Below are 22,825 nucleotides of genomic sequence, written 5' to 3'. Positions count from 1 at the left end.
GTAGGTTTTTTGTGTACTTGTACTTTTAAAAATAATGTTTAAAATGTGTAAATTTTTTTGGACGTACTGTACTTCACTACATTTTAAATCACATACATTACTGAGTAAAAAAAATGTCTTGAATTAAAAAAAAATAATAATAATTAAAATATAATAAATCATGCACCGAAAACTTTGGCAGTGACTGGTGAGGACAGGTGGACAGGTGGATTAATTAAGGTCCCAGAGTGAGAGAGAAACTACTTGTGACCTTTGACCCATTTTGACGAATACATTATGTGTTTACATATTTAAATACTTTAATTTGTAAGTGCTGACAAAATAAAATAAATGTAAAAAAGTCCACAACTGAAATAAAAAAACTACTACGATCAGAACTAGTGACATTATCTCTTTTTCTATATGTGCAATTTTTGTCGTTACCAGTATTACTAAATTATTATGAGCTTTTTAGTAATTAGTGTCAGTTTTGACACTAATCAGGTGACTGATTCTCTCTCTTTACCTCCTTGATCACTTTATGAGCAGTTGTGCAGAATAGGTTGATTTTAAGTCATTGAATGATGCCATCTAGTGGTAGAATTTTAATTTGCTTGTCTATGAGAAATTTGTATGTCTGAGGTTGTATGTCTGAGGTTGTGAGCCCAAGATTCAATATAAACCATCAAAAGCTCCAAGAAAACATGAACACCAGTAGCAGGAAGCGTGATTGTTTTTGAAACTTCAGATTATGATAAAACACCAAAGGAACTCACTGTTAGAAGTTGATCTTAGAATGTAGGTCAGTGATATAGTGGATATTCTAAGTTGAATATTCAATGCAAACATGTCTGAGGAGGTAGCTCAGGACCTGGACTTGTATCTCTGAGGTCATAAGTTGCAATCTTACAATGTTGTTAATTTTACGCAATTTTAAAACTTAGAGATTCAAAATAAGATTTAAAAACCCCAAAAGTAATGGGTATTGTACGTCTGAGGTTGTGAGTTCATATGTTATGATGAAGTTTTCGATGCAGTATTAGGGCCAAAAAAAGTAAAATCACTTTTTTTCTTACGAGAATAAAGTTGTAATATTACGAGATTTTGTATCATTATTTAATTTTATTTCAAAATTTACCAGCCATTTCCTACTCCTGTCTGTGTGATTCTTTCTGCACACAAGTGCACGATTAGACGGTGAAAAGTGTTTGCAAGCGGAGTAGTGACGTCACTAGTATTAGCAGCAGGTCTAATCTGAACAGAGGATCAGTGTCGTCGGATGTTCACAGCAGGTGTGAACACAGCGTCAACAGAAAATCTTTGGATAATGTTTGGATAATTTAAGCAACGATCACATATTTGGCTCCGTGAGTCTGCGTGGAAAGAAGCTGGAAGTGGAACATAAAAAATAGATCAAGTGACAAATAAATTGGCTGCAAACAGAGGTTGGGAAAGTTGTTGGTTGGACGTACAAACATCAGCAAAATGAAAGGATCATGCAGCCATTTTGTAATTGTTGACATTCTGCTCAGTCTCCTCAGCAGCTCCCTCTGAGCTCACATCGGCGTCTCAGAGATGACCAGGCTGTCTTTGTGTCCATTTGGTAGGCTGGTACGAATTCTGCTGTCATACACCTGAAAACACACACAGCGCCGGCCGATGTTAGCGTTGCCTAAGATCAAAACGTGTCACAGGAATGAAGACGTTTTAAGACGAGTGACGCTCACCTGTTTAGCCGTGCTATGCAGAGAAGCTGCCTCCTGTTTGCCCGTCTGCTGCACCATGTTATAAAAGATGCCATTTGGATTTTGGAGGAGGACATAAGGTTCATCAAAGGCTTTGATATTTCCTGCGTCTAGAACCTGGAGACAAAAGGAGTATTCTTTTGCACAGTATTATAAATGCGAATATGTTTATATGTCGGTACCTCAAGATTACAGAGGTTTATCCATTATCAATGTATCTTACGGTTCATTCTTTGTTTCTTTGATCGTTGGCTGTGTTCTAACCGTGTACAAACTAGTGCTGTCGGCGTTAACAAATTCATTTTGGTGATTCATTTAAATAATTTAACACAATAACATTTTCTACGCAGTTAACGTTGTTTGTTTACTGCCAGTGGTCACGTGTGCAAACCGAAACATCCTGGTTACGGGACAGTCTACGGCGTAACTATGGATAATGTGTGCCACTCTCTCCCTGTGTGTGTCTGTAAAAATTCATAACAAATCTACTTTGCAAGTAGAATATTGAATTTATTTCATATTTTATTTTCTGGGTTTTTTTTTTAGCTAAAAACATGGTAACAAATGTGACAAAAACCTGGCATTTAATGGGTTAAAGTCTTTAAAAAGTAATTGGTATTTGACATAATTAGGTCAGATAATAAAAATATAATATATGATTAATATTAGACCTGGCCCTAAGAGTTAAAGCTGCAGTGCGTAACTTAAATGTTATTTTTCTGCCTCTCATGTTGGTGACAAGAAATCATGAATCATTACTGGTGTGCTACTGGAGTGCGATCTTTATCTGAACGCTATTGGACCGCACTGAGGGAGCGTTTGTGTGTGTACACAGGCAGCCCAGAGGTGGGCGGGGACAAGAAGCATTCAGCATTCATAAATATGTCTCCGTCTGAAATGATTTCCTATGACTTTCCGCCTTTAGTCAGTTACAACTGTTTGAACAATTTTTACTCACCTTAGAGGAAACAACAGTGTGTACACATGTTTGTGTTTACACCTGCAGGTGATGACTTTGTGGCCACGGGACTTATGTGGATGACTCACCAATATGCGATCGCTGTCTATGATCGTGTTGAGACGATGAGCGATGGTGATCACTGTACATTCTCTGAACTTTTCTCGTATGGTCTTCTGGATCAGCTCATCTGTCCTGTACAGTGCATTAAGCAGATTAAGGTTAGTATAACAACATTTAAATTAATTGGGTCAAAATCACACTGGATTGGACGTCAGAAAAAGAAAATAAGATCTGATACAATGAAAACACCTTAATGTCATAAATGCTTCACTACGTATAGACTGTTAAGAGAGTGATCAGTGATCATTTGAGCTTTTTCTAACTACTGCCAGAGACATGCACGATCAGCCCGTACCTGAGGTCGACGTTGGCTGTGGCCTCGTCAATGATGAGGACGCGGTTCTTCCTCAGGATGGCTCTGGCCAGACAGACGAGCTGTCTCTGACCCACACTGAAGTTGGAGCCTGACTCGGCCAGAACTGTCGCCAGCTTAGCAGGCAGATCCTCCACCATGGACTTCAGCTGCACCTGCAGAGAACACACAGACATCAAACCATTAATAACGATAATGATAATGATAATGATAAAGATAATGATAATAATATTATTGATAATAATAAAACATATTGTACATACATTTACATATTGTAAAGATAGTATGAGTGGACTGAGAAATATGACAAGTAAAGCAAGTCTTCAACGACGTCACATTTTGGTATTGGCTCAGCTCGTTTGGAACCTCGCTGGAGCAGGTACCAAGAAAAGCAGCAGGTACCAGGTGCTATCGCTAATGGAAACAGAGTAGTGCTGGAACTGTGTAGTGGAAAAGCACTATAAGTGTGGCTGACCTCTTCCAGAGCTTGCCACATTTGCTCATCTGTATGTTGGTTAAAAGGGTCCAGGTTCTTCCTCACTGTGCCAGTAAACAGCATTGGGTCCTAGAGACAAGACATGGAGGGGCCACAGGTCAATTTTCTTCAAGTCATTCAAGTCAGTAAAATCTGATTTATGAAGTTTTTCGATAAACTTTTAACGCTAAAATTATGTTAGTTTTTTTTTAAAAATTATTTACACAAATGTAAAACAATACAGTATATAGTATATAGTATATATTTGTCACATACATACACCAGCGCAATCGTGATCTCTGTCTAGACATGTTTTATATAACCTGGCTACACAGGGTTTACATTGCATAAATATACATATATATATACATATATATATATATAATCTTAATATTCAATATTTTATTTTATAATCTACTTTAGTGATGTATGAAATACAAACAAAGATTTACATTTTTCCGTACATCAGTGCAGTAAGGCAAAAATATAGGACCATATAAAGATAAAAAAAAATATTTTGCCAATATTTACCTGAGGAATGATAGATATCTTACTGCGCAGGTCATGGAGGCCGATCTCTGAGGTCAGAACACCATCGATGTAGATGTTGCCCTCAGCCTCTGAGAGGCGGAACACAGCCGAGACCAGGGAGCTTTTCCCAGCACCCGTTCTTCCCACAACACCAATCTGACACCCAGAAATACAGAGATAAGCGTTGCTTTACTAAAAACAACAACATTTTCTTTTCTTCTTCTTTGTTCTCCAGTGACAAAAATGTCTGACCTTTTCTTTGGGTTTGAACGTCAAGTTGATATCCTTCAGCACCAGTGGCCCATCACTGCTATAAGCGAAGTTGACTCGGTCAAAGGTTATCAGACCTTTTTTCGGCCAATCGGGAGGAGGGCGTTTGTCATTTTCCCAGGGTCCTTCACTCTCCAGGTTAGTGTAATCCACTACTCTTTCCACTGAAGTCATCTGTGGACAGTTAGGAGTGGATATGACACACTTGAATCTATGTAGTTGACCAGGAGAAAACTCTATGTATTCATAACTAAACACACATATACATGCATATAAAGTTTGTAGAAAAAGAATAATATAATTGTTATTATTACCAGATAACCATGCTTTTAGTTTCATTTATTTTGCATACACAAATAGCATAAAATCCCACAAAGAAATCAGATATTAAAATGTGCCAGGAGAGGTCAAGAATACTAATAAGAGTAAGAAAAAAATATATACAAAAACTACAAAACCTGATTAAACATCATAAATCGAAAGTAAAAAAAACAAAACATTTAAATAGTTTAAATAGTTATCTTTAATCTAAAATGCTGTATTTTTTTTTATTAAATGCTAATAATGCGGTCAAAAGAATTTGTAAAACAAATATTGTCAATAAGTGTAGCAGATGTTTCTGACGTTCTAGTTGCCATATGGATAAGAGGATACAACTGATTTGAATACAGAGATATTTATACAGCAATTTGTGGATTCTCTATCTTAAATAAATGAATATTAAAATCACCCAACAAATAGCATGTTTTCGATAACCACTTTAATTGAGTTCATATTTGTCAGTATCTGTCAGTAGCCAGTGTGAAGTATATTGTTTTTCCTGCTGTTTGCTCTTATAATTTCTTTACAAATGAACATGTTTTTTCATTTTCTGAATAGAAATGAATAAGAATAAGTAACAGAAAGGATCAAACATGACTTCTCTCTTATCTCATCCTACATAATAATATTTTTTACGAACACTTACATAGTACTGAATGTTTTAACATTTTCAAGTTACAAACATTTGTCCATGGCTTTGGCTTTTAAAATATATATTTTCCACTTGGATTATATTGACTGTCCCTCATTTATTTTTTAAAATTTAATTATTTATTTATTTTTTTTGCTTTGAACATAATTTAAATTGTGTCATAATCTATAAAATCTTAAAATTTCAGTATGTTTCAGTATGGAATTCTTTTGAAGTAAGCAAAAATGTTTGTGCTACCCCGTACCTCTAGACAATAAGATATAATATGTACATTTGTACATTACAATATTCAAATATGAAGTGGCAAATGCTATTTAGTTTGTTGAGTCATGTACTAACATCAGCCAAATTGTGTTTCTATTCAAGGTAAAAGACAGTTTGATTTAGAACGACTTTAAATTGTCTCTGCTATAACTTCTATTGTTCTCCCTGTAAAGTGAACGCACAGAATGACACAAGAAGACAACAACTTCCTGACATCATCAAACTACGTCTTCTGAGACTGTTTTGAGTGAGAGACACAGAGCAGCAGTTATGACTGTTTGTTAAAGACAGTGAATTCTTTACCATGTTTTCCACCTCTACACTCTGCCTGGCACCCCACTGGAAAAGGATGATCAATTGGACAGAGTAGCTCAGGGCCAAACCGACGGCCCCAGCACCCAGTTCTGGGAGGAAACAGAAAACATGTCAAACCTCATCAAACCTTATTTAACGCGCAGTCTTTTCAGTCTTCCTTACGTTCTTTGAGTAACATGCAGCTAAATGAGACCACCACGATAAAAGCCCAACAAATGATATCGAGGCGGAGAGCCAACCAGCGAGAAGTGGACAGGAACAGGAACCAGGCTTCTGTTCAGCATGAAGGAAAATATGTTATTGAGACCAGAGGAACACGGGTCACAAAAGATTCACAGTGGAGAGAGGGGGGGGGGAGAAAAAATAAAACCTGAGTGCACGTTCTGCTGGGCATCAAAAATATTCTGGAGTCTTTCCTCAGCTTTGAAAGCTCGGATTGTCCACAGACCAGCGAGGGATGAAGACAGATGGGAGAAGATTGGACTACGAGCTGCGGGACAATAACAGAGCGGGCATGCCTTTCATTTTTTTTCTGACTAGTATTTCACGTTTTCAAAAAGATATTTAAAGGAATAACAACATTTCTGACACACATGTTGTGGAAGACCATTGTGATAAATCCAGGTAAGCTTACACAAATTCACTTGAAATGTTATAAACTAGAATAGGACAACACTTTTTTCTCTATATCTTGTTAATGTTCTTCAATTTGGTGAGTTTAGGAACTTTTATGTTGTTTTCTTTCTATTGAGTGAATGACATATTATTTTTTGGCCATATTCGGCACATGGAGAAAAAAAGCAAACATGCTATTTCCACTAGATGACACTGTCACAATCAGTGCAATGCAATAATTCAACATTATTGCATGGTTTGTCACTCTGATACAGAGCCCCTAACAGGGACATAGTGAGATTTTTACCTAATATTTAAGACCAAGGAGGAACTTGAACAGAAAAACTGCCTTACTCATGTGTCACTACCATTACATCAGCTGGTAAGCAATTGTGCATTGAAATGGGTTCAGGACTCTGGCTGGTATCATTGGTTAAAAACTTAAACATGGCTTCATGAGCATTTATTTGTTCGGTTATCTTTAAAGGCGACATAGACCGGAAGCTCCAATTAACGCTGCGTTTGTGTGTGTATCTGCGTCATTACCTCGTTTATGAAACCCTAAAGTTTCAGAACAAACAGTTCAACACTTCTTCATCTACAGCCTTACCATTAGATGTCACTAACATTTACTGAACAAACTGAACAAGCTCCTGGCCATCTGCATACTTGTGTATAACACACTCACTTGTGCCCTCGAGGCGTTTGATGTCTCTGGACGTCTGCAGGTAGTAGCGTTGCAAGAAGAAGAAGATAACCATCAGAGGCAGTAGAATTATGAGTACCCAGGGGATCAGGACGGCAGTCATAATAACTGTCCCCAGAACTTGCATGGAAGTCTGCATCAAATAAAAAGTGAAGGCAACAAACAATGATTACTTGCTAAAGTAAATATGGGTGTCACAGTGCACAGATCTGTGCCATTCAATTTGGTTCAGTATGTGATGGGATTGGTTATGATAAAAACGGAGGAAGAAAATAAATTCACCATACATCAACCACACTGGTGTTCACACATATGTGCTGCACTTTACCAGCTATTTTGCTCTAAAAGGGACTTCATGTGCTATTGAAGAAGACCTGAGGCCTCATGTATGAACAGTGAACATAATGTGGATAACATCAGAGAGGACCAAACTGATCCTGTGCGTACTTGATCGCGTGTACTTACCTGAACAAAGTCCACAAAGTTAATTGGCATGGTCAAATCCAGCTGGCCTACATCCTTTGAAAACCTGTTCAGAATTCTTCCTGAGGTGAGACAGGAGAAAATCATCATCAAACATGGCCTGCAAAAAGAGGCTCAACATAGAAGCAAAGTCTACTGAGCTAAATGTGATAACAGATTGCTTTTAACTCACCAACAGGGTTTATGTCGAAGAAGCGCACAGGTGCTCTGATTATAGCATTGAACATTTGGTTGTGCAGAGCCTGTATAGACATCACCAACAGGTATAGAAAGTGGAAGTTCCTAATAAAGGCAAAAACGATGGTTGCCAAAGTAATACCTGTTAAAACAGCATCTTCTGCTTTAGTTCATTGGCGTCTCACACATAGCACATGCTGAATAAAGTCAATGGCTTTAGGTTACACATCACCTCCGAAAACAGCAAGGTACAAATCTGTGTCTAGCTGTGCAGTGGTGCCTTGTGTAGTCATATTTTGTCCATTTTGGATGATGATGTCATCTATCCTCTTCTGCTCATCAGCCCTGATTATTAAAAGAGTGCAAAGTTAAAAAAAAGGTATGAAATTACTTTAAGGAGAGAGAGAGAGAGAGTTTCTTTGCTTTACTGCTATACTGACCAGTGAGCCAACCACCAGTCCTGCATAAGGGCTAATATCTAGAAGATAAAAAACAAAAGGGCAAATAGTACTCAATTATGCTCAGTAATTTCTCATCCATCCATCAATCCATCTTCTACCACTTTATCCTCCACATGAGGGTTGGGGGGGGGGGGGGGGGCACTGAAGACTAAACACAGACAAACAACCATTCACTCTCATACTCACACCTACAGTCAATTTAGAGTGCCCAATTTGCCTAATCCCCAAAATTTCTGTGACTTTTGTTTAATTTACTTAATTTTTTATTCAAATTATTTACAAAATGTCTAAATCCATGCATAGTAATGGGATAATTCGCCAAATAATAAGAATTTTTAAAAAATATATCTGACGCTTAATGACAAAAGTCAAATTCAAAAACCCTTTATTTTTGTTTGTCCTCCTCCAGCCCACCCACAGTACCTTCACAGCGGTCCAAACACATGCAATATGAGGATTAGGTACTTTGGAGACACTAACTTGAGCATTTTTTCTCACAGAACAACACATAGATAGTAAAATTTTGTACCTGAGCGAATAAGCCCACCACAAGTGAGACGATCACCCACATGATGTTGGATCCAGCTGTTAGATATTTAACGTACAGACTCACTGGAACGGATCCAAATGATCGACTTTCCTCTGCCACCGTAGGCACATTATCAGCCTGTGAGGAAAACGCAGGATTAGGGCCAGGTCATACTTTCCAATTCAGCATGTGAGCAGATCTTTGTTAGGATTTGTGCTTAGCACACACTTCCACTTTGATTAGCCTCAGACTGTATGTAACAAATGTACATATGCTTCTTGGAGCAAAAGACTTTCCAGTCTTTTTCTTGTTGAAAGACACAACTACGAACATGGTAACCATGAAACCTGTTTGAGTGTGTGTGAGGAAGTCTGCTGGTACTCGACACATGGAACACTTGGCTACGGGGATAAGTTGCATTTATGACCTTGTGAAATGATGACTTTGTTGAGTTTGAGTTTATTGAGAAAGGAAAGAATCTGTACTAACCGGTAAGTAGTCATCATCTACGATGGAGTTTGTGGTGGAGGACCGAGAGCGTGAAAGGTTCTGGGACTGTGTTCTTTTGCGGATGATGTCAGAAGACTTCTGTGGATTCTCCTCCTCATCCTTCTTCAGCAAAGAGGTGAAGTCCACTCCTGACCGCTGTAGCTCCGTGTATGTCCCCTTTGCAACCATGTAACCCTGATTCATATAGAAACACATACACGCAGTGTTGGAAAACACTCTTTTGTCACACTCTTGTCTAAACAACACAAGGCTTGTAGTCCTAGACTACAGAGAACTGTCTGTAGAACTGTCAAAGAACTAGAATTGTATCTACCTTGATTTTCTGGACAGCTAAAAAACAGATCCAAAGCTTATTCAAACCACATATGGAGGTGATTTCCAATGCGATTCTGATCGGATTTTTATAGAGCTGTTTCAATCAGAACGTCTGGGTTGCTCAGATGGGATTTCAAAGCGTCTTCTGCAGTGCAACTCAAATGTCCATCATCACAGAAACAGGATTAGGTGAATATGCATACCTAATATGCATAATATGCAGTGTATTTCCGTGTGAGAAGTACTGAGAGAAAAGTCTTGGGACTCCAGTTGTCCAGTCGTGTGGAAGCCGTGAGAATCAGAGCGCAGTGCATCCATTCTGCAACCAGTGTATTTACCCAGCAACATGAGATACTATTCTCTGACTGGCTGATAGGTTGCTAATAAAAAGACAGCTGTTTGCATGAACTGCGCAGAGCAATCGGCCTTTGTGTCATCGATTCATCGATTCTTAATTTATGTGCGGTGACTTTTATCCCATCAGCATGTGTGGCCCGTGAGCGTGTGAACTTATAGAAATGTGTGAGATTGACAGCTCTGTATTTTTGTCACGGTGCAAACGTTATTTAAACAGTGGTTCTGTCGTTAATATTATACTTGTTTCTTTAACTAGCTTAAAAATGTTATCTATAATATTATATTTGATGTTGTACCGCCGGCTCAGACGTGTCTGTCATTAAATATTTGGTGTGATTAAATTATAAAAGCCCCGGGCCGTGCCTGGTCATATTCACTGCCAGACCACATCCCTGTACTGCCCCCAATCTCCCTCCTCCTCTGCTCCCAGGTCACTTCTTGGCATTTTTCAAAATCAGACACTGACCTCCTTGAGGACCACAATCTCATTGGCTGCTTTCAGGTACTGCAGCTGGTGGGTGACCAGGATACGGGTCTTGTTCTTCAGAAGGCCACAGATACACCTGTTATACACAGCGAATCTTAGGTCACTTTTCTGGTCCACACACTCTGGTTACCATCAATCCACGGATAAGTCCTTCATTTTAATATGTGGTCAGTTGTAATGTGTTGTGTTATGAGATTGACTGTATTTATGTCTTTGTGATCACTTGTGCTTTATGTGACATTGCAAATGGAGTTGCTATGGCAAAATGACACAATTAACATTTTAGATATGTATCTAACAAGCAGTTAAACCCTACAGTTTTAACTCGTGTATCAAGTATAATATCAATCAATCACTGTAAACAGATCCCATGAGCATGAAGAAAAGTGAAACTCTGAAGTCACTCACTGTTCAAAGAGGTGTCTCCCAACCTCAGCATCTACAGCGCTTAGAGGATCATCCAGAAGGTACAGATCTGCATCCTGATACACAGCTCTGAGCAAAATGAAAGAAACTAATTAATAAACTAAATTCCTTATACCTTAGGGTTTGCCTAATAAGCATTTAATTGCTCAAATTGCTACATAGCTTTTTAAAAAAAGCTTATGTGGTGTATGGCACACCAAAAAACCCAGGAATATAAACTGTACCATGATGGGAACACAGCTTTAGCTCGGGTTAGGGGTAGAAGAAGCTTTCCAAGTGGAATGGTTGGGGCTGTTTATTTTGGTACTATTTCTAATGTAAATGTAAATGACATACTCCGCTTTTAAATCGAGTTCACAGTCACACATTGGTCTGGTTCACAGGCCAGTGTCCTCCTACCTTGCCAAGTTGACGCGAGCTTTCTGTCCCCCGCTGAGATTGACGCCTCTGTCTCCGATCAGTGTCAGGTCTCCATCTGGGAACAGCTCCAAATCCTGTGCATTTGGACAGCAAAATATGGTCCATAGATGAAGCAGCGATAATACTTAATACTTCTGTGTCTGAAACACAGAGAGTGTGCCTGAAGATATTGTATAAAATTGACAGATTTGACTGTGATGCTAGCACATCATCAGCTCATTCAGCAACAGACTGATCCATCCACACTACACCACAGAGCCACTTAAATGTATTTTAGAAATATATATCTATATATGATCCTTCTAACTCTTAAGTGTATTGGCTTAATTGTTTAGAATTTTACAAAATGTATATTCATATTTCATTTTATTTCTCTCTTGGAACCCCCCTGGGACCTCTTCATAGAACCCTTGGAGTCCCTAGACCTGCTATTGATAACCATTGTTCAATCTACTACAATAGAACAATACAATTATGTCCTGTGGGCTAACAGATATCAGATGTCATGTAAATGTGATGATACTGTCTCTTGGCTCCTAGAAGGTGTAAATCTGTGAGGCTAAAATTCTCCCTGTACCACATCTTCAAATATTTTTAGTTCGAAGCCAGTTTTCAGTGTTAGACATTGTTTAAACACTTAGAAATCACACTTTCAGAATATTTAAATAATACAATAAAATATATATAATGCCCCTCGGCCCACTTTCCATGGCTGGGCACGTAAGGCCAAAAAAAACTATAATTTAGGAGGAGTAATTAAACATCTCTCACCCTCTTCAGAGCGCAGGCTTTAAGGACGAGCTCATACTTCTGGGGATTTAGCTCTTTTCCAAACAGGATGTTACCACGGATGGTTCCGGGGAAAACCCAGGGCTGCTGGGCAGTGTAGGTCAGATTACCACTGACCTTTATCAGGCCATTTTCAACAGGCAGCTCCCTGAGGATGGCACTCAGCAGGGATGACTGAAGGCACAAAGTGAAGTATGACATGGTCAAACACTAAGGATAGGCATTTCAAGCAACAATGTTAGTCAACAATATCTGGGTATTATGTATTTGTGTGCAAAGATAGACAGGCAGGTGTTTGACACTTGTCCACAACAAGTATTCAAAAAAAACAGAAAGAAAAACACTGACCTTTCCAGCTCCTACTTGTCCAATTACAGCTAACAGCTTATTTGAGTCAAGAGTAAAGGAGACGTTCTGCAGGGATGGAGTACTTAAATTCTATGCAGGGTAAAACAAACACAATGATTAATCAAGTAAAGCTGCATCTACGTCCATGAAGAAAACACATTAAAAGAATAAAATAAAAATAAATACATAATGTTTGCTTCTGGGCATATTCTAGCCTAGATTAATGTATTCACAAATAAAAAGACCTTTCATTCTGAATAGTATGTTTGAGGAGAAGAATACTCAAGGACTAGATTTCGGATTTACTGTAGCCTATGATGACGCAAGTGGCAACATGCTGAAGGCCCGAGCCTTTACGGGGCAGAGTCACCTGTACTTGACGATTATTGACACGTCACACTATAATGTTACATTTTAATTGTATTAATACAGACGGATTATGAACTACTCTTTCCCTGGGCACAGAAGAGGGTGCATATGGGAAGGGGGATCTGAGGGTCCTCCGCCAGAAAATCTTGAATCAGGTAGATGCCAGCTGGAGCAGGGCAATACATAAATTTGTTCAAATTCATAGCCTTTTGCTTTTTGACAAAGTGACTTGGGCTTGGGTTTCAGGGCCCCTTGACCTCTTGTGCCCAGTGGGCTCATTCAGTAATCCATCCTTGCCAACAATGTTTTGGGGCTCCCCTCTAGACTTCTGTATTAATAAAGTTGCTATTTACACCAAACCAGAGACCTTTTAACCTTCGAGGACACTTATTTCACAGATTTTTTTACTGAAGTTAAACTGAAAATGCCCCAAACACTCAAATTGGGGGCCCCCTTGTGGCCAGGAGTCCCTTTTGTTCACTTATGCCTCGGGCCGGCCCTGGTAGTCATCATGGTGTGGTGGGATTTTTCGAGGGGTAAAACTTTTTTCTCTTCATGTGAGAAAGCAGAGCCATAGACAGAGACATCACCCCAGAGTGACGATTGACAGCTTCTGCTTCCAGCAGCATTTAAACAGGCAATTGGTGAGAAGTCAGACAGGGCAAAAGCCATAAGTAAAGCAATGGGGTTATTTATAGCGAAAGGTATGCAGCCTATAGGTAGAGGATGCAGGATTCAGCATATGATTAAATCTAATTGAGCCACGGTATAATATTCCATCCCGTCGTCACTTCAGCAACACGGCGATTCCTGAACTTTATGAAGAGACACGACGAGAGAATGACACAGCTTATGTGGCTCTTAGAATAAATATATAGACGTGTAAATGCAGCAATGTCTCTCCTCTTACTGTTTTAAAATCTCTGGATTGTTACAATGACGTGCTTAATCCCTAATCAAGCTGCTACATTATTTTAGTTTTTGCAAGATTGCATGACATGTCCTTAAGAATATCTGATTAAAAAAATAGAATTACAGTATTAGGCTATAGATCTGATACATGGTATGGTATGAGTGACCTTGTCCCAGTAGCAGATTATATCCTGGAATTCCACAGAAGCTTTCGTCTTCTCAATCTCTGGCAGTGCATCACAGGGTGGTGTGATCTCATCCAGCAATAAGAACTCCTAGACAATGAAAAAACCCAGTAAGAGCAGAGTTCAAAGGATCATAAGAAATCTCAGTGAAATCGCTAACACTAAACTTACATTCATACACACAAATATACAATGAATTCATATGCAGAAACATTTTTATGAAGAACATAAAAGGAGAGTTAAAAGTGAAATAAAATCTTAGAAATGCTGCTTCTAAACTAAACCTTTCGTTTTAAAATCTCCAAATAAAAATTGAAATTGTTTACCTGAAACCTGTTTAAACTGACATTGGTTCCATACATGGTCTCGATGGCACGAGGGAAGAAGAATGTGGCGGTGAGTCGCACAGCGTTGTAAAGACTCATTGCCAAAAATACAGTAGAGGCTTTGATGGTATTTCCCAAAGCGACGTGGATGGCGAAGAGGACAAAAATGAAGATCTTGCTGGCACAAAAAAACATGGTCAAAAGGACTCCTCGTACATAGGAGCTCTTTATAATCCCAGCGATCTCCTCCCTAAAATAAAAATAAAAATCCAATACAATAAAAATACAATTTTTTTTTCTCAATTTCCTGACTTTTAGGATCTGTTGTTTTTGTTTGAAACAGCTACAACAGCTTAGTTACAGCAACACACACAACTCAGAAAGATGTGACATCTACAAGTAAATTAGGCCTTCTAATGCATGTCAGGACACAATGTGTATGTGCACAGTAAATGTAGCAAGCACAGAAAGTTCACGTTAGTAGGATGCATGCTGAAATCTAGGAAACCACATCATGTTTGCATGACTATGTGTGCGTACCTAAAAGAGAAGGGTGAGTTGATGGATTTAATATTTAATATTTTAAATTATTCTGAAAGCTAATGATGGAAATATTGGTTCATTACACACACACACACCCTGCATCGAAACTCAAAAGATGTTTAGTTTGTCTTTTGGGGGCTATTGTAAAAACAGCATTGGTCCAGAATGATTATTGGTTATGTAATGGATCTGTTTAAGAACAAATGTAAAACTTAAGTAATCCTTTTGAATAACACCATGATTGCATGGTATCCTCATTTGTTTAAGGTTGCTCCAGGTAGAAAAAGAAATTCAAACTACATCAGACATTTACATGTTTTCCAAAGAGATATTTTTTTCTCATGGGTTTGAGGTGCTGAAATGTTTGCTGGGAAAAAACCAATACAGCAGTATGTACTGTACATCTAAAACTGACTGGCATACAGACATATATATATACATATATATATACACAGGTATTTCACAGAATTTCAAAATGAAAATGAAAATAAAATAAAAATTGTTATGAAGTTCCCAACAAATAAACATACATATGATGCAAATTGAATGTACAAATTACACAAAATATCTCAAAGAACTCCACATTAAGCTGTGGCCTGCGTGGAATCAATTGAACCATGAGTTTGAGACCTCTGATTTAGAGCATTTAAAAGTATATATTTATGGCAATTTCAAACCAAAACATGCATGATTTCATGCGATTAAATGTCCATATTATTATTATGTCCAACACCCGAACCAAAACATAAACAGAATTTGTAGCTCACAAATGAAAATGTATTTTGTGAAGGCAGTATATCAATTTATCAATTTATCATGTTTCCTTATTTCTGTCTTACATGTAGCATCTTTAATTCAGCAACTAAACATGTGTTAACACAATGCATTTGTGCAGGAGAGAATATGCAAATGATACATATCATTTGGAAATGTGAGAGTAGACAGTTAAAAGTTGTTGCTGAAATGTGAATGCCTTCGGGCATAGACACACATCTTTCTAATGTTGACTTCCCTGTTCCCGGCTCCTGTTTAAAGCTAAAAACAAACAAATAACTTGAAACGGTGTATCTACAATAGAATTTGCTCTCAGGCAATAGGAGGATAAAGTTTCTCAATGTCCCTGGTTGATGGAGGACTGAAACGTGTATTCTCCTTTGTATAAGTTAGTGATTATTATTATTATTATTGTTATTTATATTATAATAATAATGATAATAATAATAATAATAATGATCATCATAATAATAACAATTAATTGTGATTAAATCAATAACAGCAAATGTTTTAATCACAATTAATATGTTGGTTTGGATTACTGTCTCCGATTACCATGCCATGACTGTCCACTGCTGCTCTAGCAGAAACACCTTCACATTGAACCCTGCCTGTTGCTGAGACACAAAATGTAACCAAATGACAGACAGTATGATAGACATGAATGCACACAGTGCAATGTCGGGTATAAGTGCAACTCCGTGTTTCCAAAAAATTGGCAACCATTCTCCATTAAATATGTTGCATGAATCACCTGAAATGTAGTTCTGTAACTCGGATCATATTCATAAAAACATCAGTCAAAAAGGAGCTACTGATTGAAGTTGGACAGATTTTACCTTCTGACATCAGTGACCAAAGCAGTGAATGGTTTCTCCCAAGCGTACATCTTGATGATCCTCATTCCAGACACCACTTCGTTCATAATGCGGATTCTGTTGTCTGTCAAATTTGCTGACAATTGCCTTTGAAAGAACAAAATCGATGACGAGAAATGCTTCTTCCAAAAATGTACTGTGTTTTTAACAGGTTAACAGAACAACTTTGTTCACTGTAAAACGTCAGCAAGTATAACATTAACCACAAGTGTGGGATAAGTGGAGGATTAACAAAAACTGTGTGTGTTTGTGTGTGTTACCTGTATTTAGAATAGAATGCTCCACAACATACTTGAATGGGCAGCAGCATCACAATGACCCCCAAGCCTGCTAAGGATGTTAGGCCCATCCTGAACCACAGCAGTATTATCACTATAGCTACCTGGACTGGTCCGATATATATGTAGTGCAGAAAGATAGTCAACTGTTAAAGAGAAATTGCAAAAAATATGTTTGAATGTCATCAGTCACACAAAAATTGTGTCGATAAATGACACTTCTTAGTCACAGTTTTACAGTACATGAGGCGCACTAAACATCCTTTTCTAGTGCAAATGTTCATCAGGTGACAAACTGTGAGTGTTTTCTTTCTAAGTGATAAACTTTTAGATGCTCTAAATCCTCCACTGTACTCAAGACACATGTCAGGACGGCTCTGGTCCAGCAAATACTGTACAATATAGACGAATGTGACTTACAAAAAAGAATACAAAGGAACTTTACAAAAAAAGACCGAGGTGATTAGCCACTAAATCAGGAATTGGGCTGGTGGCAGAAATTACATAATAATAATAATAATAATAATAACAATAATAAATAAATAAACAAACAAACGACCTGTCACATACCTCATCAAACATGTTGACGTCATTGGAAAGGAGGTTGACAATCTGGCCCGTGGTGGTCTTTATGATGGCTGAATTGCTGAGACACAGAGTCTAGAGAAAGATTGGTGAAGCAACATCAACCACAAATGCCGACATTTTTAATGTCAATATTCAGTATTATTAACCCTGAGTGGTCTACAAATTAGCAACATGATGAAGAAACAGTGTTGTAGAAGCTTTGTTCATGACTGGGTGTGAATAAAAAAAGAGGAATTGTTTCATCTTTGTGTGGCTGAACAAACTCTTCCAACCTTCTTATAGATCATGTGACCCACAGCCACTCTTATCCTCCAGCCTGTTCTCTGGAGCAGGAAGAACTGGAAGTGATGGACCAGTGAGATTACCAGGGAGGAGAAACAAAAACCAGCTGTGTATCCGAGTGCCTTGTGGTAAGCCACCTCATCTTCTGGGTCCACATTTTCCAAGTACACAAGTATCACCTCCAGTAAAAGTGGCTGGGAAAATTTAAGGCCCTCCTGATATGAAGGAAACGACATGAAGACAGGTGAGCATCACAGCATGCTGATGACAGCTGATCATTCTATATACTGGGCTCTGATACATGAAATCTCAATTCAATTTTTTACATTTGTTTTGCCTTGAATGTCTTGGGAAAATAAATAAATATAAAAAAAGACGATAGGGGTGGGGAAAAATTTCCAGGGGCATCAAAATTATCTCAAATGATTATGAATAGATTCATGAAAATAATACAAAATAACTATTATATCAATAACAAAAATATACTTTCCATTACCGGCACTAATAAATGATGTAATTTTTTAATTAAATTCTTTAATTTTAACAAAACAGAGCAGCATTTAGGAGGCAGAGGTTATGGCCCAATTCACTTTCCAAAACGTGAACACAGACAACACTGACCAGCAAAAAAGACACCAATCCAAGTGGTAGATATTCTTTCAAGAAGCATCTGATGATGGCACTTTTGAATTTGGGTGTCCGCATTTCTTTGGCTGCCTTCAGTAGCTCATTTTCCCAGTGTCTGTTAAAACAAGAAGTTTACATACACTTTATAAAAAGACACATGTGCTTTTTTTTCATTCTCTTTGGAAGCTTCTGGGTTAATTAGAGACACACCTGTGGATGTATTTTAAGGCACACCAGAAACACACTGCTTCTTTGTGTAACATCATGAGAAAGTCAAAATAAAGCAGCCAAGCTATCAGGAAGAGAATTTTGTGACTTGCACAAGTCTGGTTCATCCTTGGGTGCAATTTCCAGATTCATTCAGAAGCAGTATGCTTCGGGTCATTGTCCATTTGGAAGATCCATTTGTGCCCAAGCTTCAACTTCCTGGCTGATGTCTTGAGATGTTGCTTCAGTATTTCCACATAATGTTCTTTCCTCATGATGCCATCTATTTTGTGAAGTGCACAAATCCCTCCTGCAGCAAAACAACCCCACAACATGATGCTGGCACCCCCGTATTTCACAGTTCGGATGGTGTTCTCAGGCTTGCAAGCTTAACCCTTTTTCCTCCAAATGTAACAATGGTCATTATGGCCAAACAGTTCGATTTTAGTTTCGTCAGACCACAGGACATGTCTCCAAAAATTAAGGTCTTTGTGCATTTGCAAACTGTAATCTGTCTTTTTTATATTTCTTTTGGAGTAACGGCTTCTTCCTGGCAGAGTGGCCTTTCAGCCCATGTCGGTACGGTACTCGTTTCACTGTGGATAATGACACACTCTTACCAGCTTCAGCCAGCATCTTCACAATGTCTTTTGCTTTTGCGTGATAAATGTCATGTGTGAGTGTGTAAACTTATTGAAATGTGTGTGTCTCGCGCTAAATGTAGCTCTAAGTTGCCACTGGAAATACCACAGCAAGCTGCCAGGATTTGCACTTGTTGTCACTCGATCGTCACGCCCCCTGCGGTGCTCACTCACCCCCCAACTCACGATAACTCCCTACCCACTTTTTAGTCAATATTTCTATAGCAAATATAGAAGCGGCTGAACAGGTTGTTTTTTAACTAATCTACACTTCGGCATTGTTCGGTTTGATTCCTGTGTCGCACGTCGTGCTGCCAGAGCAGGTACTAGAAGAGTACCAAGTACCAGGTACTATCCCTAATGGAAAAACAAAAAAAGCCAAGTAGAGTCGAGCCGAGTCGTGCTAGAACTGGAAATGTGCACAGTAGGTGCCCTTTTAATTTTAGCCCCTTGCCCTCCCAAATGTCTGTGCACACCACTGCTGCTGTCAATCTGTTCACCACTGGTGAGGTTAAAGGTATAAAATTGTGTAAAATGATCAACATCAAAAACTGCAACACCTGATACCATAATAATGGAAACTAAGAAGCATACACAGTACTGTGCAACCACCTGCTTTGTTGTCTGTCAAATTCTGGGATCATCTGGCATTTGTAACGATCCAGTGATCATGATGTGACTGAAAGTTGGTCTTGTATAAGTCGTAATAATGTGTACGTAATGCTCAATCATGTCTTGAATAACCCTTGTGTAATAGGCCTTTTTCACAGCAGAGATTAACATGAAATTGTAGAAAAACTACAAGCTATTTTTTTTCCTGAAAGATTTGTTATTTCAAAACTGCATTCATGTTTCCCATATTTACTGGATGTGTTCGATTGAGTAATAATTACACCGTATGATCATTATAGCATTGCTAAAACAATACATATATATATTTGCACAGTATTGTATATACTAAATTAATGTGGTAGAATGTGACAGGAACACATTGGGATTTAAAAAAAAAAAAAGCTACCTCTGCAAGCTTTGACCCACTATTTCTGACTTGTCATCCAGAAGGACTTCATACAGATCTTCTTCCTCCAGCCTGCGTTGGTTTCCAATGTAGAACATAGGGTTGAGCCACCTGAGTGAGGAATAATCCCAGAAGCCAGCAGAACATTTGGAAAGAAATACACATAAATGCATCAAGTTAAAGTAGGGTTAGTATATATATATATATATATATATATATATATATACACATGATTAACAATATACATATATATATTTTATTTATGATGGTGCTCTGAAATGTCTTGTTTTGTCCACAAACCAAAAAAATAATCAGTTTTAATAATTTCTTTCTTATATGGAGCAAATAAACCAGAAAATATTTACATTTAAGAAGATCTGAAAACGTATCAAAACAGTAGATGATTAATTTAGTAATGATTAATAATCGATTAGTTCGAGTAATACTTTCGGCCCTTGTGCTTAATTGTATCAAGTCATGTGTAAAGCACAACTGGTCACATTTTATTGGACAATATAAATGGCAGCAGTCTGGTAAATGTCATTTTGTGATTGCTTTTTCCAATGATCTATAATTGGGAACAAATGTGCTTAGTTAAAAAGTTTTTTTTTTTTTTTTTTTTAAAAGGTGTGTTTTCAGTATATTTTAATACTACATGACAAAAGTTTGGTCAACTTACCAGAATAATAGCTTTGACAGACAATTGGCCGTCGCCGCTGGGTTCGTCTTGGGTTCTTTACCGACACTCTCCATGGTGCTTGTTCAGCAGCAGCAGCAGCAGCAGCTGTATCCGCTCAGACAGCAGCTTCTCCGGGTGTGGAGTAGAGCCGCGGAGGTACGACTCCACACGCTGTATGTGTGTGTGTGAGTGAGTGAGTTACAGTATGAACCTGGACAAACGCGACACGAGACATGAATGAAAAAAAACACAACATTAATTGATGACTTCTGCTTCGCGGACACGTGATTGGCTGGAAAATGTTGTGCTCTTCTGCTATTGGCTGCTCCGTCTGCTCACGTTCACGACTGGTTTAAAACACTACAGTTGGTCATACACGAATGGAATTACAATTAATGTCATTTTTTAAAGTATGACCATAATTTTGTTTTGGTAAAGGTGTACGTTTTTTGTGGTTTTACTTTTAGACCAAGTGTTTTACTTTATGACTGAATTTAAAAACGTGGGAGACCACAGCCTGAGAAAGGACAGACTAGACGGGTCAAAAAAGACCCACAGGAAGCCAAATTTAAGTTTATTCTTTCCACTTTATTGTCATTGTTTTGACTCTCGCCACCTTACTGTCAATGACAATAACTGTTAAACTACCATGTGGTCCTACAAGAACAATCTAATCACCAAATGTACTGTTGATATTAAAAGGGTCCCAGCACAGAACAGAATATGACAAAAAAAACTGATAAAATGTGTAGAGAACAAGAACATGAGGCAGAGCTCATGGTTGTGGGAATGGAATATAAGCAGATATGAAAGCAGCACTTCAGATAACTTACTAACACTAATGTGACTAAATACGTTTTGACATCCATCAACCCAAGGCGGCTGTGACACGAGAAACTCTAAGCAACTTTTAATGAATGAGCAGCTCCAGTAAAATGTACGTTAAGCCTGCATTCACTCCGAGTCGTAGAAGACCTAAAGGCTGTAACGGCAAAATCCCCGAGGTCTGGAATGTACAGAGTGGATATACAATTTGAATATAGCCCATAGCTTAAGAAAACATATAGTTTTAACATGTTTTAGCTGGTCTGAATAAACAGAACTGTGCAAATGTCTTAGGGCACTGACTTATCGTTGTAGCAATGCTATAGTGACGGTACAGTATTTGGGATGTGTTCACTTTATTGCACACAGAAAGGAAGACAGAGAAAAGAAAGAGAGCGAGCGCATGTTCAGATGTGTGAAATTCAAATGATCATACATGAAAATACAGGTGGTGGTGATGAAGAAATGCTTTAGCTCATCTGATAAAAATGGAATGGACACACACAAACTTGTTTTTATATTTTTAGCGAGGACACAATGACATAATGCCTTCTCTAGCCCCTTGCCCTTAACCATCACAACTAAGTTCCTAACCTTAACCCTGCCCTAAAACCAGGTTTTAACCCTGAAAAAGCAATTTAAAGTTGTGGGACCCAGACAAAATAACCCCACAAAGATAGGTTTGTATATGTTGGACTTCACAGAGAAATAAATACAAGCACACACACAAAACCTCACAAAACCACACACACACACTATTCTTCAGACACAATACACAGACTTAAAAGCAGAGAAATGAGGAAGCACCTTGAGCTACAAAAGCAGTTTCTACTTTCTGCCACTTGATGGAGCTGTCCCAGTGTAACACCAGTATTAAATAAATATGTATTCTGACTTTTTGACCAATCTGCCTTGTGCTGAGGACTTGAAACAATGTTGAACACACAACATCACTCACTAATCCAATGCACGATACAATCTCTCCAATCTTGTGTTCCCTCTCTGTCAAAGACTTTTCAGATCCTTTCAATTAAAGACTTCCTTTCTCTGCAGATCCCATTGCAGACACTGCGTAAAGTGATGATTGGTGTGTGTGTGTGTGCGTGTGCGTGTGTGTGTGTGCA

General features: G+C 38.2%; 1 protein-coding gene across 1 annotated transcript; it reads right to left on the bottom strand.

Moving 5' to 3' along the window:
- Positions 1-628: 628 nt before the first annotated feature.
- Positions 629-21,094, bottom strand: LOC131455189 (ATP-binding cassette sub-family C member 4-like). Its single transcript, XM_058622668.1, has 31 exons — positions 20,877-21,094; positions 20,198-20,308; positions 18,326-18,446; positions 17,695-17,919; positions 17,405-17,494; positions 16,817-16,980; positions 16,518-16,643; positions 14,362-14,611; positions 14,018-14,125; positions 12,570-12,659; positions 12,204-12,395; positions 11,412-11,506; positions 10,995-11,081; positions 10,566-10,662; positions 9,407-9,601; positions 8,918-9,055; positions 8,368-8,405; positions 8,160-8,272; positions 7,923-8,069; positions 7,733-7,812; positions 7,250-7,400; positions 6,317-6,436; positions 6,109-6,219; positions 5,935-6,035; positions 4,377-4,568; positions 4,125-4,280; positions 3,594-3,683; positions 3,101-3,273; positions 2,772-2,877; positions 1,707-1,841; positions 629-1,613 (listed from the first exon to the last, which is right to left on the bottom strand). Exons 1-31 carry the CDS (start codon positions 20,948-20,950, stop codon positions 1,536-1,538), a joined length of 3,954 nt encoding a protein of 1,317 aa, XP_058478651.1. The 5' UTR covers positions 20,951-21,094; the 3' UTR covers positions 629-1,535.
- Between the last annotated feature and the right edge of the window lie 1,731 nt (positions 21,095-22,825).

This window comes from Solea solea, chromosome 2 (genome assembly GCF_958295425.1).
Source record: "Solea solea chromosome 2, fSolSol10.1, whole genome shotgun sequence".
Classification (NCBI taxonomy): domain Eukaryota; kingdom Metazoa; phylum Chordata; class Actinopteri; order Pleuronectiformes; family Soleidae; genus Solea; species Solea solea.
This window is presented reverse-complemented; position numbering and strand designations above follow the sequence as displayed.

Coding starts and splice junctions, on each gene's coding strand:
- LOC131455189 (XM_058622668.1), bottom strand. CDS start 20,950: ATGGAGAGTGTCGGTAAAGAACCCAAGACGAACCCAGCGGCGACGGCC. Junction 11,082..11,411: donor GCTCGCGTCAACTTGGCAAG/GTAGGAGGACAC, acceptor CATTTTGCTCAG/AGCTGTGTATCAGGATGCAG. Junction 8,273..8,367: donor GACTGGTGGTTGGCTCACTG/GTCAGTATAGCA, acceptor TTTAATAATCAG/GGCTGATGAGCAGAAGAGGA.